This window comes from Rhododendron vialii, chromosome 3a, assembly GCF_030253575.1.
Source record: "Rhododendron vialii isolate Sample 1 chromosome 3a, ASM3025357v1".
In the NCBI taxonomy this organism is placed as follows: Eukaryota; Viridiplantae; Streptophyta; class Magnoliopsida; order Ericales; family Ericaceae; genus Rhododendron; species Rhododendron vialii.
In genome coordinates, this window is record NC_080559.1 from 15,505,410 (window position 1) to 15,522,627 (window position 17,218).

A 17,218-nucleotide genomic window follows, 5' to 3' on the forward strand; every position below is an offset into this window, starting at 1 on the left:
TAGGAAAATTTGATTGGAAGATTAATTGGCTTGAATCATGCTTTGGTTGTCACTTTTCACTACTTTTAATGTGATAGTAAATTGCTGAAAGTTTCTGCCAGGAGTAAACTCGTTTGGACTGAAATTTGGTAGTAAATGCCATTGTACTTATTGATCGTAAAAGTGAAAGCGTTTCAGTATCAATTTAAGTTCCATGCCAACCGGAAAGTTTTTTAGCCACTGATGAAAAATCTATGGTACTCTCGCCTGGTTTTGGACCAAGGAGTTCGTGCTCCTGAATTTGTGGCTTGTTGCTATTAGCTAGTGTGCCATGTCGGATTGTATATGAAATGTACACACAGCATACCTGTCTAAAACTAATGTTGTTAAATGCCTTGTTTTTTACAGGTCATTTTGCCAGCCATGGAAGGATCTCTCGTCCAAATCTACTGATTCAGAGACGATGGATGAACTTCATGCTTGCCAATCTCTTTTAGTGATAATTTCTAATGTTATTGGAAAGAAGTCGCTACATTCTCAGTTCCTATCACATCAAGATTTAGAAAACTGTGGTTTATTCAATTGGGAAAGAAGTATTTTAGAAAGCCAATGATGCTTTTGGTGATTCGGTTCAATGATATTTGCAATCTCTGGTAGGATAGTTTGTATTATTCCTCCTACCTTTTGCGTGTGCACCAGGGTTGATTGTTCTGTTCTTGAATCTGAGATCTGTTGCACAGAAGGTAATGAATACTGAGCGATTTAGGTGGCACAATTGAAAATGGACACGGCAGACGGATGATCTTTATCAAACCCGAAACTCCAACCTGAAATGGCTTGTGCTTCGTTGCATTGCAACCGATGGCAAAAAGTGATTCAAGAGAAACTGAAATCGGGCACTTATGTTGTACAACATACGACTTTGTAGAGCGCTCCAAAGCTCTGCTTTCTTCGTTTGCAGATGTTAATGGACGATGACAGGATTCCTGATCGGAAGATGGTGCTTGGTGATTTTTATAACACTCTACATGTGTGCTTCTTCCTATAAATTGTTCTAAAGATCAATTAGAATTTGGGATGACTCACAATGAAAGTTTCTTTGACATCATCTGCATCTGTTTCACTGCACTAACGGGCTCGTTTAGCTAAGTGGCTGTAGACTACGGTAGTAAACTTTTTTCAATAAATTCCGATTTTTTTTGAGATATCTACGTTTCACTTTAAAAATTATTAGTTTTCATAATTGTCCTTGCATCATTATTACACTTTTTTTATGGGATTCTTTAGAATTTAATAAGTTCCAAATTTTTACTCATTATTTTTTCAAAATGGACAAAATAAAATAGTAGACCATAAAAGAGACTTTCATAAAACAGAGACAGAGGGAGTAGTTAGTAGTTTTTTATGAATTGCTATCAATCTATCATATGCCAGGTGTGGTTCATTGCGAATCTTAAAATTTAAAACCAATTCCCAATTTTTATTTGTAATCGACAATCGACAGTCTTTACAGGGCCACCATATCAAACGCCTACCAAGTCTTGGCTCGGATGAGAACCCCAGAAACACATTTAAGGCCCCGTTCCATTTTTTTTTAAATCTTATTTAAAAAAGAAGAAGGTAATTTCAAACTAAAATATAATGAAAATAAAAAAATAATTTTTTTTTATTTTTTTCACCGTTTAAAAGATCTCAATGAGATTTATCAAATAAGATCCATATTGGTAGAAAAATTATTTACATAAACACATAATTTTTAAGTTTGAAATTACCTTATTTTTTTAAAAGTTTCTTTTTTTCAAAACTGAACCGGGCCCTTACACAAATTACACTAGTTATTCTTAATTCCAATTCTAATTCGAATGTTATACTGACATGGTTCTGTTCCAGAGAGAAGTCTGGAATCATGGAGGAAGTCTGGAGATGATTCCAGACCTGTCTTTTCTGAGTTTTCACTCCTTTTTTTCCCCCCCTTAGATGTTTGTTCATACCAAAGAATTCTAGAGAAAAACAAGTTTGCAGATATTTGAACTCCATGTCGCTGCACTAAAATATACTCCTACATTCCTCTATAATAATAATAATAATAATAATAATATTAATAATAATATTACGTTAAACTAAGCTAACCCTAGGGTGGATGACCTTTATCGGAATCCGGGTTTTGTAGACTTTATATACACCGTCTAGACAAGAAGCAAACTAACCTGATTTCTCAAATTCAAAATACAAAAGCAGACCAAATCTTCCAATCATCAATTAAGTAAAAACCGGAAAATGCATCATCCATTCCATTCCATTCCATTCCATGTATCAAAAAGTAAATTAACCTCTATCATCGAGTTTGTAGTTTTCACCGAAGGTAGTAGGGGTAACAACACTTCATTATTTTTATCCCCCAAAAAAACATTAACAACACTTCATTATTTTTATCCCCCAAAAAAACATTAACACCACTTCACTTCGTTATTAAGTACTCCATGAAATGAAAATGTAAGAGCAAATGAGAAATTAGAATCAAAACCCATCACACATTCACCAAAATCCCAACCCTAAATCCCCACCACCACTGCTACAACCCTAATAAATTCTCCGTCTCCCTCCCTCATAAACTATAATAAATAAAAAATAAAAAAAAGAAGAAGAAGAAATAAATCGGAAAAAAAAAAAAAATTACTCCAGAGGCCAACACAAACAAACCCTAATTGTTGTAATCAGGCATACGAGCATAAGCCTGGAGATTCTCACCAGTCAACCTGCAAATCCTCCACTCTTGCAATACCTGAGCACCCATCTCCTCGTAAAACCGAATCGCATTCACATTCCAATCGAGTACCACCCATTCCACCCTCCCGTACCCTATCTTCGCCGCCAGCGCCGCCACGGCCGACAGCAGCATCTTCCCCAACCCTCTCCTCCTGTAACACTCCCTCACGAACAAGTCCTCGATGTAGAAACCGGGTTTCGCCAGGAAAGTCGAGTAGTTCGGGAAGAATAGAACGAACCCGGCCACGACGGCGCCGTTGTTTTCGGCCGATTTGAAAAGGTCTGGTTCCGGGTCGGCGATGGGGACGTCGAAGGTGAAGGATTTGGTGATGGGTGTGAAGGAAGTTGAGTAGTGGGTTTGGGGGAAGGGAGTGGGGGAGGTTTCGAGGAGGAGGACGGTGAACGAGTGGAAGGGAGGAGAGGGGTTATTATCGAAGAGGGTGGAGGAGAGAGAGGATTCGGTGGCGGAGAAGAGGTGGGTGAGGCGCTCGAAGACGGCCATTTGGTGGATGAGCTTGTGGATGTGGGGGACGTCGGATCTGGTGGCGAGGCGGATTCGGGCGAAAAGCGGGTGGCCAATTGGGTTGTTTTGTGGGGGTAGTGTGGGGGCTGGGGACGGTGGAGGCGGTGGCGCTGCGGCTGCCATTTTTGCAGAGAGAGAGAGAGAGAGAGAGAGAGAGAGAGAGAGAGAGGATGAGTATGCGTTGCAGAGAGAGAGTGAGTATGAGTATATGTTGATAGCACAAGCACGCTTATATATTGTGATCGTGGGTGGCTTCTCTTGTTTCTTTTGGAGTATTTCTCTTCTCTAGTTTGTGAATCCTCAAATCTACTCAAATTGAATTGCTCCTACTTTAGTCAAATTGGTGTACAACTAGAAAGCTCCCTCCCCCCCGTATAATCTCTCTTTGACAAAAGGGGATGGATAATTTCTAACGAGCATTTATCAAAATAAACTCCTAACCCGATCTGTTTCGTTTTCTCAAATAGGTATTTAAAAAATAAAAATTTATTTTCAAATTTAAAAATAATGGACTTACAAAAATAATTAATTTTTTCCGTAGGGTTTGATATATCTGTCATATAAGATCCATGTTGTGTATTTTTTTATTTCAGTAAGTCTACTATTCTTAAGTTTGAAAATTATAAATAAACACTTATTTTGTAAGAAGTAAAAGCGGAACAGGACTTATAGTCATGGCACCTAAATTTTCTATCTCTACAAATTTCCCAACAGCACCAATAATAAAAAGCAAAATACAAATAAGTATTATAGCATTCAATCCCATATTGCAAAAAATCGAATTTCTGGGGACACTAGCATAAGCAAAAATAGTGGATCTGTTGAAGTGTTTTTTTTTTTTTTTACGTAGGTTCAAATCCTGCCTCCACTAGTTTGTTGTAAATTTCAGAGAAGAGACAGGAGGCATTTGTCAGAGTAGGAAGGCCAACTAAGTGAACTCTTGGTGCCGTTAGGCCAAATTGCTCTTGGTTCACGTACGAGGAGTATTACTTTATCTCTAACCAACAACAAAAAAATACTAGTACTAGCATTTAATTTGACGAACAATACAGAGAGAGAAGCCAAATTGGATTTTGCAAGTTAAAACATCTATTGCAGACATTAAGAAAGATCCACGGACAACCGACCTCTCTCCATTGCGCCACGTCACATTGAATCTAAACATACAGAAAATCAACCAATGATTTATTTTGAATTTTAGACAAGTTGTGACAATTAAGACCACGAATTGTGTAGCTGTAGGTCTCCTTAAAATTACGTAAATCCAATATTATTTGATCTCTAAGACCACGAACGAATTGTATTTTTGAATTTAACGACGACATGATCAATGAAGAAACAATGTGATTAGAAATTAGACTCACTACTGTCATAGTATGATAATTTGACCCGTTTATTTCTTAGGTCTCTCGATGTACAAATGCAATGCAAAAATCGAGTTAATCAGATATCGTTAAGAACCTTGATGAAATCATTTTTTTAAAGATTCAGATGACTATTGATATCTGATTAGTTTGATTTTTTACCTGCCCAATTTTCATAATCCTCAGATAATCAGCCAGCAAAAGAACCCAGAGAGGTTCAATACAAGCAGCATATCCCAGAAGAGAGGTTTCTGAAGTTCAAAAACAAATGTACCCCCGAGGGTTGTGGGAGAGAAATTGTATGAAACAGTTGCACCACGCGGCCGACTTATTTATAGTTGACTGTGTAACAGAAAGTTAGCTCAGAAACAAAGTGCAACTGTTCCATACAACACTTCCTCCAGAGTTGAGGATATCCCAAATTAGAACAATCTCAACTTCCCAATTAGCACACCAGTGTGGCCAAACAATCGAGCACACAAGAAAAACAAGTTCCTGATTCCTAACCACATGAAAATAAGAAAACCTCCAAAACCCAGATTGGATTTTCAACTACGTACCAACAAAAAGATCTGTCAAACCCCTAACCTATGCACTTTACACAAGGTTTCCGAGACACTTTTGGACCCAGAAACTCACAATCCCTGATTAACCATGAATTACACATCCCAATACAATAAGAACGTCATCAGGTTGGTGGTGAGTCCACGTAATGTCCGGTTTTTCGTCTGTGGCGGCTGTAATCTGATACAAACCTGAAAGTAAGGCCACAACTATCAACCTTGCACTTGTACGGACGTTCCCCAGTGTGAACACGTAAGTGCTCGGTACGGGCCCACGCCCACTTGAACGACATCGTGCAACCCTTCCACGAGCACTTGAGGGGCCTACTCTCTTCGTGAACTCGTTGATGAAGCCTTGCGTATTTATGAGAGCTAAATATCTTTCCACACCCTTTGTGCGTACACCGGTTACGCTTATGCAAGAGTAGGTCTGCTTTCGTATGGAAACTCATTCGGCAGCCTTCTAGGTCACACCTATTGGACCGATTTCCCTTCTCTTTCTTTTCTTTGCGAGAAACCAAATCATCCGAAGGTTTTTTCCCCTTTTTCGCTTCTGGTTTCTCCTCAAACATTACGGTACTCTCAGTTTTGCCTCTTTTCGCATCTTTCACATCTCTTGGCCTCAGTCCTTCACAGGGACTCCGAATAAATGAACTGAAAACAAACTCCACTTCTCTCCTCCTTTTGCTTCCATTTCTTGCATTTGACCTCGGGGACACCTCGGTGAAGCCAGTATTTTCCACTTCTTTCTTCTTAGGCAAGCAACTATTTTCACTATCACTCTGCGTCTCACCAACAACATTTGTCTTTAATGCGACTTCCATACTTTCTACGCAATCAAGTACCTCAATGCTCGTATCTATGTTCTCTCCCGAGTTGATAAGATCAGATGCATCTTTCTCTTTCATCGCATCTCCGTCAGACTTCATACTGCATTGCCCTTCAGAATTACCCACTGATGCCACATGTATCGTGCTTATTTCCTCTGTGATTTGATGGTCTCTCTGAATATCAAAATCCATAGTACTTTGAACTTCAGTGGAGAGAGAAACACTGGAATTTTCAGCACAGGATTGCTTATTTCTCTCAGAACCATTTCCTCTCGTTGAATCACTAGCTTCGACCTCCACAATCATTTCATTGTCCTCAATTGGCACCTCCTCAACATTTTCGACACCAGAAGTGGCCACTATAAGTGAATCCACAGTTTGTGATGAAACGGATTTCCCCCCATGATCATTAACAAATTCAGAATCTCTATTGGAACCCAAGTCACCAAGATCGGAAGGCTTTCCTGTATTTTCAGTGTTAGAAACGATATCCTGAATTACACTGTTGTTTATGTGTTCATCTGAACCTCCACAATGTCTTTCTGATGCACAACGCTTAGACTTGAATTTTTTTCTTGAATATTGGATAAGTTTACTTTCTATTCTAACTGTGGTTCCATCTGACTTGGTACCCAGCACTTCATTTTTCTTCTCCATTGGAATGATCCCAGACGATTTCACATGGACCGAGTTATTTAAGTTCCGTTTTGACCGAGTTTTTCTAGATGGCCATTTAAGCTTAAATGAGTTGAAATTGGGAGAAGTATCGTCAGAGAAAATGCCACCCAATGCCAAAGCATGTTGCACTTGCTTAGATGGAGAATTTTTTCTGACCTTGACACAGTACCGTAAGTTGATACCCGATTTTGAGGTCCAGTCTTCGCCACATTCATCGTGTTCTTCATCATCAATTGCAAGATCAATCAAGTTCAGTTCTTCCTGTGATGCCTCACCTAATGGAATATCATTATACCCAAAAGGACTACCGATTTCCTCAGCAATGGATGCAGCATGAGCCTTAATTTTTTGAAAGTCTACACAAACAAAAATTTGGAAAAATCAATGCAAAGGGCAAACCAATGGATAAGGTGACAAGCAAAAAATACAAAGAAAAAATAATATCTTTATTAGAAGTGTTGCTGTTGTTTTTTTTCTCCAGCAAAATAAAGATTTTATTAATCTTTGAAAGAGATTACAAAGATTAAAAGGATTCCGGGGCACACCGGCATACGCCACCCGAGAACCACACCCAAAGTAAAGCAAGAAGCCAACCAAAAAACCACCCCCCAAAAATCGAAAACCGCCAGACAAACCAACAGCCTACACCAAAAAAAATCCAAGATCACCAAACCACCCACCTAAGCCCCAAATACAAACCACGAACAGATCCAGGGAGAGAGATTCATCATATCCTCGAAGTCCTCATCATTCTCCCAACCCACGACTTCATCCAAATCATCTAGAACACTGATCCTATCCGCTACTTCGGCCTCCTCCATTTCAACAAATTTCTTTTAAGTGTTGCGGCTGTTACACAATTACCACAATTGATATTATCATCATTTTTCTCTTGATACGTATCTTGGTATTATCATCATCTTCATTACAGTACTGTCATTGTCATTGTTAAAGCATCCAACTCAAAACCAATTGACAATGAGTGGAGAGGCCGCCCAGGCTCTTATACTAGTTTTGTAGAAGATAAGTAACCGATGTGGGACAGACTCCCAATACTCTCCCGTGCACGTGCGACCCACGACTTGCACGTGGAGAGGTAAACAAACGATCCATAACACATAAGGATCATAACAAACGACAACACTCTCCCCTGCACGTGCGACCCATGACTCGCACGTGGAGAGGTAAACAAACAATCCATAACACACAAGGATCACAACAAACGACGGTGCACTTATGGCACACATAAGGGGGAACAAATTTTCTAGCTTTGATACCATGTTAAAGCAACAAACTCAAAACCAGTTGGCAATAAGTGGAGAGGCTGCCCAAGCTCATGTACTAGTTTGGAGGTAATTATTAACCAATGTAGGACAAGCTCTAAAAATCCACACATACGGCAACAATCAACTATCCACGACAAAGGGGGAACCAACCAACTACGAAATAGAGCCTTGTCCAAAAGCCTCCGAAAGCCTAGCTCTGATACCATGTTAAAGCATCCGACTCAAAACCAATTCGCAATGAGTGGAGAGGCCTCCCAGGCTCATATACTAGTTTTGGAGGAGATGATTATCGGATGTGGGACAAACTCCTAACAGTAATCTTCAGTACTATCTTATCAGTGCATGACAACTAAATAAATACACAAGTATTGCACATAAACCGAACACAACAAATTACTAACAGTTTTGACCACTCATGAACTATTAAGTGGTTTCGTTTTCTTTTGAATAGGTGGTTCTTGCTCCACAGCACTTATTTCTGATAATATTCTTGTTATTACAGATGTATATTGTTGACATAGGGGGAAAAACCAAGAAGAGATGAGCTCATACTGTTGATTATTAGAGGTTGAAAAAGATTGCCGGTCAATATTTAAAAAGGTTGATGTTATGAAGCGAAGATAACTTCCAGACTGACTTCCCTTTTTATAGCTCCCACAAAAAAGTTTGCAGGTTTCGCAAAATGTATTTTCACCTTTTAACTTTTGAAACCAGAATCACAAAAGGCAAAAAGAGAACTAATTTAGCTCCACATGTTGACAGGGTTGTTTGACAACCCTACCTTAGGTGTGCAAAAACATTATGCACTGTCCTTACCTGAATGACAAATTACAAGGACATTCGCTCCACCTTTTGAACGCAACATCTCCTCTATTTGAATTGCATGCTCCAGGCAGAATATCCTTGGTCTCAGAAATCCCCTAGTAGCACTCCATCCCTTGTAAAACCTGGGAGAAGTACATATATCTTCTGAGGAATGAACCATAGATTTGATCGATTTGGCAATTAGAGATGCTCCATTTGACTTATTGCTCTCATTCCCTTCAATCTTGTCCTTCAGTCCATCTGCAAAAGAAAAACCATGTGATGCCCACATGTTTTCTTGGCAAGAGAAATACAACTATCTTGCCACAAATTATTTGTGTAGGTACGGTGGAAACTTTCAGCTGGTGATCTTTACGCACTAGAAAGACAAACTTGTCTACCTGCCTCACGTATCCATGTCTGAAACATGCCTGAGGTGTCCAAACTTTAAATTTCAGTTTGTTTGTTGGGAACGCTGGAGACACGTTAGGAGGCCAAAATGCAGTTCTAAGAAGTTGGGGCATCACCAAAATTGCTTAGGTCTTGAATGCTAATTTAGGGACTGTTGGTTTTATGTCTTATGCGTGTGTTTGCCATCCCTAATTCGACAAAACTAATGTTTTTTTTTTCTTTTCTACCGCCCCTGCGATTGATGATAGTATCGTTTTGCTTTAGATACCACAAACAAAAGATAAAGGGTAAATTTCACTGACCTCCCCTCAGGTTTCTGATACTCTATGGTTTAATAAATGACTAAAATGGGGAAGGGTGATAAAGATGGTTAAGAGTTGTGGCCAAAGAGAGGGCATTTTCATTATTTCTAGTCAAATTAATGGTTTTTGGATGGAAATGGAAGGGGGAATCTTGATAAAAGTTTATAAGCAAGGGAGGTCAATGATATTTCAGAAAAAGCAGGGGAGGTCCTTGCAATTGTCAGAAACCTCAGGGGAGGTCAGTAAAAATAAAAGACATGTTCAACATGTCCCTATGTTTAACTATCCATGTCCTTTATTATTGAAAAAACGACGAGTCCACGTGTCAGTGTTGCGTCAGTATTTGCGGTTTGTAGTTAAAATAAAATGGAGAATTGGAATAGGAGTTCAGTAGAAAACCACCGAAAAATGATTACAGAGACTGAATAAAAAGGTGAATGCCAAGCTAACATGCTTCCACCAACTGGAGCGCCGGAGCGCTGGGGTTGTTCCCATCATTGAAGTCAGAGTCTAGGACTGAGCCTTCCGAATGAGAGAAAAAAAAAGCGCTTAGTTTCATTGGAAAAATCTACGCAAATATCATATTGACTTTTTCTCGCCCTACTTCTAAGGATAGATAGAAAAGGTTGGAGAGAGTGACATTCTGAAATTCTCTCCTTTCCAAAGCTGCGCAAGGCAGCCCCCACCTGCCAACCTTGTTTTTCCTTACTAACATATTTGACTAGCTACGATCTGTAGTTATATCTGCTACTTTCTAGTGCACATTTCTCCGAACATCCTATAGAAGAACTGAACTACAAGCATCTCAATTTCAAGTGTTGGCGAGGAATGTCTGAGATTTTAAGGAAAATCTCCAATTATTCTGAAGTACTGAAATCAAAGTTAGACGGTTAAGTTTATGAGATTAAGATTTAAAATACCAACCAATAGCATAAAAAGAAGTTTACTAGCCAGAATGGCGGAAAAAAAACAAGGAAAAGAGACAGTTACCAATATTCAAGAAGAAAATAACCTAGACATTGGTAAGAAAAATAAAGCAATATTATACCTGAAACAGAATCCTCAACTGTGTGATCAAAGCCTGGAGGGCAATGAGACTCAGCAGGTTTTGAAAACGCTACATCTTGCAGAAGGTCCATTGATGCTCTCTCAGAAGGTTGAACCACAGCCATGAATGGAAAGCCAAGAATCCCACAAGCCACGCATGCTAATGTCCCGGAATCAATTTGAAAATCAGAGGACAAGTCATCATCATCCACAAACAAATCATTCACCCTTTCCATATATAAGCTCATCTCGCTAAATAGATCATGATTATTCTTATCCTCATAGCAAACGGTTTCTCCTGGTGTGGTGGTCAGGACAGTAGCAATGTTACTGCATAGTTGAGAATCTTTGTTTGGAGATGGTAATGAGTCCAGGTCCCATAGTGCTACATGATAAGAAGAATTTTTTCCAAGGAGAATGGCCAAAAGATTGTTTTCATCCAAAATATCTTCTATGAAAGCTTTCTTCACTGACAACTCTCTTTCTTCCTTCTGGCGATCTCTCAGACGAGAGCTTCGTGCTCCTGGCAGTAAGGATCTTGGCACCCTGGCATGCAACAGAATCCCAACTTTTCATACTTTACATAGACAAATGTATTAGGAGGTCATTCCTCCTTATTCCTTAACAATAAGCAGATAAAGAGAATCTAGGACTGCGTAGTTAGACAATGGAACTCAACATCATGTAAGAAACATATGTATCAACTATCAAGTACTAGATAATTTTTTTTTGAACAGCAAGTACTAGATAATCATATGTATCAAGTACTATATAAAGTAAAGCGGGGAACAATTTTGCAAATCAACATTTGTCTACAAAGCTCAGACACTTATGCACAGGAGTCTGCTTGTGCAGAACACTGAAACTCCTGAAAGCATGTCCGATACCTCTTCAAGATGTCATTAAAAAAAATATTAAACTGACGATACGAATGCCTTGCCAGCACTTGGGGGTACACTTCTTGAACCCTCCAAACATGTTCTATGCAATGAATCCCTTTATAGTATGACCCTAAGTTTCAAAATTTATATGATGGATACATCTTGTGTAACCTTATCCTACATGCCAGTATCTGCTGCAGTCGAAATCCAACTCTTTCTACTGAGGCAACACCAGAAATCCAAAGGGAGATGCTGGCTTCATATAGCACTTTAGAGGATGCAAATACATTGCTTTAAAGGTTGAAAGTTATTTAGCCACAAAGATTCATTGTAACGAACTTGTCATAACGTGCCTACTGAAAATAACCAAACATATGTGGCTACAACACAATCCTTCCATCCATATATCTCCTTAGTGTGAAACTGATGTTAATATTCAAATCGGCCCCGCCTCTCAGAACTTCCTTTGAGGGAGATGTTCCCTCATCACAAGGCAAAAGGATTGACGAAGTCCCGTGCCAATACAAGCTTCACCTCTAAGATTGCTTACTTCCACAACTCTACAAAGGAGAGTTTTTCTCAAGTCTCAGCCAGGGACAAAGGATGGGAAACGGAAAAGTATTGGACGTAAGACTAATCATGATCTTGTCTTAAACCAAATATCAGGACTTCGTTTATCATATTTGTTTGGTAACTATAATTAGCGCTTCTTTGGTTTCCTAAAAGTAAGCTTTAGGTAAAGGTTGTATGAGACAAATGACTCTAGTCTGAATTAGCTAAAAAATTTGATTTGGGATTGGCTCCCGGTATCCTCTATTCTATTCTTTTCTCCCCTTTCATCTGCTCTCCAATTCTTCTGACTATTTTCCTTTTTAACTTTTGATGGTAAACCACCAAAACAGGACCTCTATAAGAATGATTAATCTGTGAAGTTTATGTCAGAATAGTACACTCTAAAATGTAAAGAAACACAGCTTCTTAACAAATGGGACACAATATAAGAGCACCAAAAGCCAAACCTCTTCAAACCAATTTCAAATCTCTAAGGATACAACAGAGGATCTAAAACAAACGAGTAGAGGCTTCCCCGTTTTGTTGCAATGCAAAAGGAACCAACCCCAAACTGATATCCGGACTTGATATCTCCCGTTTCAGGTTCTCATTCACCCAGAAAGATGAACTTAGCAGATATTTTTTCAATTCAAGTTTGATCCACTTGAATTGGATAATAAGTTAGTGCCACACTACTAAGTTCACATACGAATCTGCCTCTTGATGTGATATGGCCTTGGCCCCATTTCCCTAAAAAAAAGCCTTTATATCCTAATTGGTCTGAATGTACCACCTTAATTTTTCTTTTTATAATCTCCTTTTATTAAAATGACTCCTTATGTAATGAAAACCAAGATGTCGATAGAAAGAAAAGGCTCATTTAAAGAATGACAAAATGTCCTAGCAGTGATACAGCACAAGCATTACTTATCCAATATTTAATGTTCCAAAGGGAATCCACCAAAAGAGCATAAACTGACCTTGAAACAAACGACATGGTCAACAAGTACAGCAGTTGCTGATGGGAAAGCATGGGAAGAAAATTCATAACAGCTCTACGAACTGCAGCGTCCTTAGCAACTTTAAGCCAAGTTGAAGTTCCAAAGTTCGCAGCTTCTCCACAGTTAAAACCTAGAGATGCCGTAATGAATGCCATAAGAATCCAAAAACAGTCAAAATGAAGAGAGAGAAATAAGAGACTCAACTTTTCTTCACAAAACTTATCCCATAAACAATGATACCACCAAACCACACACAGTACTTCATGAAAACAAAGATTTTGGAAGCATAATAACCATGCTGTTAATCACCAATGGGAAGATGTCAATGACAAACATAAAGGGGGGAAATGCATGGAAAAGGACAAAACTAGTAGAACATTTAGCAAGTCATCATACTACTTCAATTTTCAAACATGTTAGATGTAATAGAACTATTGATGGGATGAGAGACTTTTTAAGTCGAACATTAAATGAAGACAGCCCAAATTACTTAATGAATCCCTTGACAGTACAGTCCTCGAACATCACGTAATATCAAAAGGTTCAATCCATCAACTATTGTATTCTAACTTCAGCATTCAAACAAATTGTAGCTTCTCAAGGCACCAAAGGCTGCATAGGTCATAACGGTCTATGTGCTCGGAACTATTAATTGAATGACAAAATTCTACAATTATATTCAGCATAACAATGCATATGATTGAAAGGAGAAAAGCTGGAAAAAGTGATTACCATGGCTGAAGCCTATGTGGTAAGCCCTTGGAAAAGTAACAACAAATTCACCAGGATTCTGTATTAACCTGAAAAAAGCAAACCCGAATAAAATTAAGTAGAATTTCAGAAAAACAGGAACCAGGAGATACCAAGTACCAACCAGTGCACCACAAATCTACTTCACATAGACGTAACTATGGAAAATATCATCCATGAGCTGAAGTCGATGACAATGAAAGCAAGAACCAAAGGTGAATTATATAAGAACTAAGAAGCAACCCACCTACAACATGGAATTCCCGACTCGACAACTACTTCAGGTGATAGAAGAGTAGTCTTCTCGCCCAAGAGTGAAAGGGCAGCTGAAAATTTAAAAAAAAAAAAAAACTAAACTAGGGTTAGGAAATGCGATGAAAATAATATTTCCGTAAAAAAGTCAGTGGCAGAAACTGTTTCCAACAAAACAGTAATGGACTGGAATAGCGTCGTTAAGCAACAATCACAAACCAAATGACCTTGTCAATTGGTGTGAAATCAAATTTTACTTTCAGCCAAATCAACTCAAAATTAGTTCACCCAGGTAACCAAGATGAAGGCTTGTTGACTTGAAAAGAGTACACTCAACTTACAACTTGTGCAAGAATCGCAAACCAATGGCGCTACTACCTTTAAGATCCTCAGAAAATGCAAATGTCTATAAGGTCATCAACCATCTCGACACACAAACAAAACCCCACCCTTTCTCAGGCATTATCAGGTAGGTCACACAAAAGGAGAGAATGTAAATACGAGTCTGAGCGCTTCACTATCCGTCTATCAGCCAACATGGATTCCAAGCCACACTGTAATGTCCTTACAAACCAACATGAAGTTGCCTCAAGGACAAACATATGTTTCAACGGTTTGTAAAACAATACTAAAATACAGATAAAATTAACTCCTTCACCTAAAATGATCACCAAAGGATCCTCACACAATGCAAAATCTCAGTTGATGGTAAAATAATGCACAAAAAGAAGGCCAAATTGCTCAATAAATTCCTTTTCTTGCAATCAGTAATCAAACTTGAAATAGAAAAATCTTACAGGTTACAACTTCATAATCCATACGAATGCAGAAATACTCAACATATCGTATCGAAACAGCATCCTTTTTATCAAAATTGGTCAAAAGACTCAAAACAATGTCTTAGCACATAAATCCATCTAATCCTACTACAGAAGCAGCAGTTTCTTTCCATATGTATGCAATTAACAAAATTCAATAGGTATCAAAGGACAGTCTGAACAACCAAATAACAGAACATTTAACAGCACCATACATCACACAAGGTATCCATATTGATCTAATACCAGATAATAACGCTTCACATACCTAAACGATCAAGATTTCCTCCATAGGCCTGTTTACGAATGACTTCCTCAAATGAAAACGCATAATCCCCTGGAACTGCATACCAAGTCTTTGGAGAGCCGGTGTGGAGGAAATTCATACTGTGAAGCTCATGATCTTCAACATGCCAAGCAAACCAACTGAATAGCATACCAATATAGACCATGGGTGAAGTAACACCTGGAATATCATCCGGCATGAAACGTGTGAGTGAGCCAGGTGAGCGTGCAATTACTTGCAAGTTCCAAGGACTGTTTGAAAGCTTCCAACCGGCACTACCTTCCATCTCATTAGAAGAAGCATTTGAACTCTTCTGCCTAGAAAATTGTCGTGTTTCATGGGACAATATAGTAGTTGGTAAACTAATAGACTCCTTGGCTGTCTCTTTAGCCAAATTAGTACAACTCTCGGTTGATTCCCCTTTGTTTTCGCTAGTATCGGTCGTGCTATCCACTCGATATTTCATGCTGTTATAGCTTCCTCCACCATTACGATTAAATGTCCTCCTCCTCCTCCTTCGTCTATGAAAGTACCGAAATGATCCCTCAGGTGCTCCGAACCCAGAGCCAGGCACATCATTTGCATACTCAATCTGTATAGGCTTCTCAGAAGCTGCTTTCCAAAACAGTGCTTCAATTAGTAACGGAGAAAGCTCCTTAACCATACCCAACTGATTCCGAGCAAAAGACTTCGACTTAGATTCAAACTCCTCCAAAGTGTAAATTTCCCCACTCTGCCATACTTGCATACGAACAGCAGGTGGTTGGGGCTGCACTGCTTTCTTAGTTGTTTTTGCATTCTGACCCAATTCTTGGTGCCGTGTGGTAAATACTGCCCTACCCTCCCCATCATTTGCCTCGTTTCCAGAATCCCTTTTCGACGAAGAAGAAACATCTACTGAGTTCGCATCTACGCCCAATTCCGGGCACTTTAAAAGAGACTTGCTCAAGTTAGAAATCACATATTTTTTTGAAGGCCTGGGCAATGGTGGAATCACCTTACAAATACCAAAAGCACTCGCTTGTTTCTCAATCTTCGATATGTAAGCAACTGGGTCCGCGAATTCGGTGTCTGTTGGGCGGAATTCGGGTGCCAATGGCAACCCTTTGAGCCAATTGGGTATTTCCTGATCACCCATTACAACTTAGATTCGGACCCGTCAGACCACCATACAGCAAACCAAGCTCAAGTACTCAATTATGAAAAATTGCTACTTGAGGTTACAAACGAAAGGTAGGACAAAAATACATTCGAACCCTAGATTGAAGATTGTGATGAATTGCAAGGGAGGTTTTATGCAATTCAAACTACATTAACTTCAGGAGTGAAAAGCATAATAATACTAAGTGTTAATTGAGGGAGAAAAATGAACAGTAAGACCTGTAACTTCAACGGACTCTATTGGGGTTGCCTCCAAAAGTACCAAATTTTGAGAGAGATAGAGAGAGAGAGACGAAATTGTCTGTCTAGGTTATGACGGACATTCAAACGTGCGCAATTTAGAACACATCTGAAGGATTTCCTTAATATACGCCTATACGACCTTGCGCATCGTTGAAGCCGGTTCCTACTTCCTGGACCGTGCGATTTCCGATCAGGTCTGGCGCTTAGCGTCTAGCCGTGTTAGAAAGGGACGTCTAAGGTGTATTGAAGGTGTACGCCACAACGTTTATCCGCTAACGAGAATCTAACTATCAACGGCCACGCGGGGCTCACTTCAGGTCCGCACGGATGATTCAAGCATTCAATAATTTTTTTTAAAATTGAGTGGGCTTGTGAATAATCAGTTCAATTCGATATGCGTATGTGCTTGATCTAATCTTCTATTTTTCATTCAAATTTTAGATCCGTGAAATAATAAAAAATTGGATCAAGCACCTACATATATCACAGATTGAGTTGATTTTTCGAAATGGCCCGCACATTTTTTTTTTGAAATCGTTGAACGGCTCGGATCATCCACGTGGGGTCTAGAGTGGACCCCGTGGCCGTCGATTTTCCCAGTCTATTTCTTTAGACTTTTTTATTATGAAATACAGATCGTATTCGTGCACTGTCCCAATAAATTTGCTCTTCAATTATTATTCGCATTTCTCTATCTATCTCTCTTGACTCATTATTCCAA

The 17,218-nt window shown here is 39.1% G+C and overlaps 3 protein-coding genes across 5 annotated transcripts in view; 1 reads left to right on the forward strand and 2 right to left on the reverse strand.

Annotated features, from left to right (window-relative positions):
* The window catches only part of LOC131318694 (uncharacterized), a 30,017-nt gene extending 26,547 nt beyond the window's left edge, over nt 1–3,470 (forward strand). For all 3 annotated transcript variants that reach the window (XM_058348627.1, XM_058348630.1, XM_058348629.1), the window contains one exon: nt 388–3,470. In XM_058348627.1, coding sequence (XP_058204610.1) covers nt 388–592 — 205 coding nt within the window. In that variant the 3' untranslated portion in view covers nt 593–3,470. The remainder of the gene's footprint in view (nt 1–387) is intronic.
* LOC131318695 (GCN5-related N-acetyltransferase 8-like) lies at nt 2,368–3,391 on the reverse strand. Its single transcript, XM_058348632.1, has one exon. The coding sequence runs from the start codon at nt 3,389–3,391 to the stop codon at nt 2,681–2,683; it is 711 nt and encodes a 236-aa protein (XP_058204615.1). The 3' UTR covers nt 2,368–2,680.
* A 1,584-nt stretch (nt 3,471–5,054) lies between the features above and the next one.
* On the reverse strand, nt 5,055–16,693 carry LOC131318696 (lysine-specific demethylase ELF6). Its single transcript, XM_058348633.1, has 7 exons — nt 15,076–16,693; nt 13,985–14,063; nt 13,720–13,787; nt 12,967–13,117; nt 10,555–11,099; nt 8,806–9,054; nt 5,055–7,059 (listed from the first exon to the last, which is right to left on the reverse strand). The coding sequence occupies exons 1-7, from the start codon at nt 16,229–16,231 to the stop codon at nt 5,321–5,323; spliced, it is 3,987 nt and encodes a 1,328-aa protein (XP_058204616.1). The 5' UTR covers nt 16,232–16,693; the 3' UTR covers nt 5,055–5,320.
* Nucleotides 16,694–17,218: the final 525 nt, after the last annotated feature.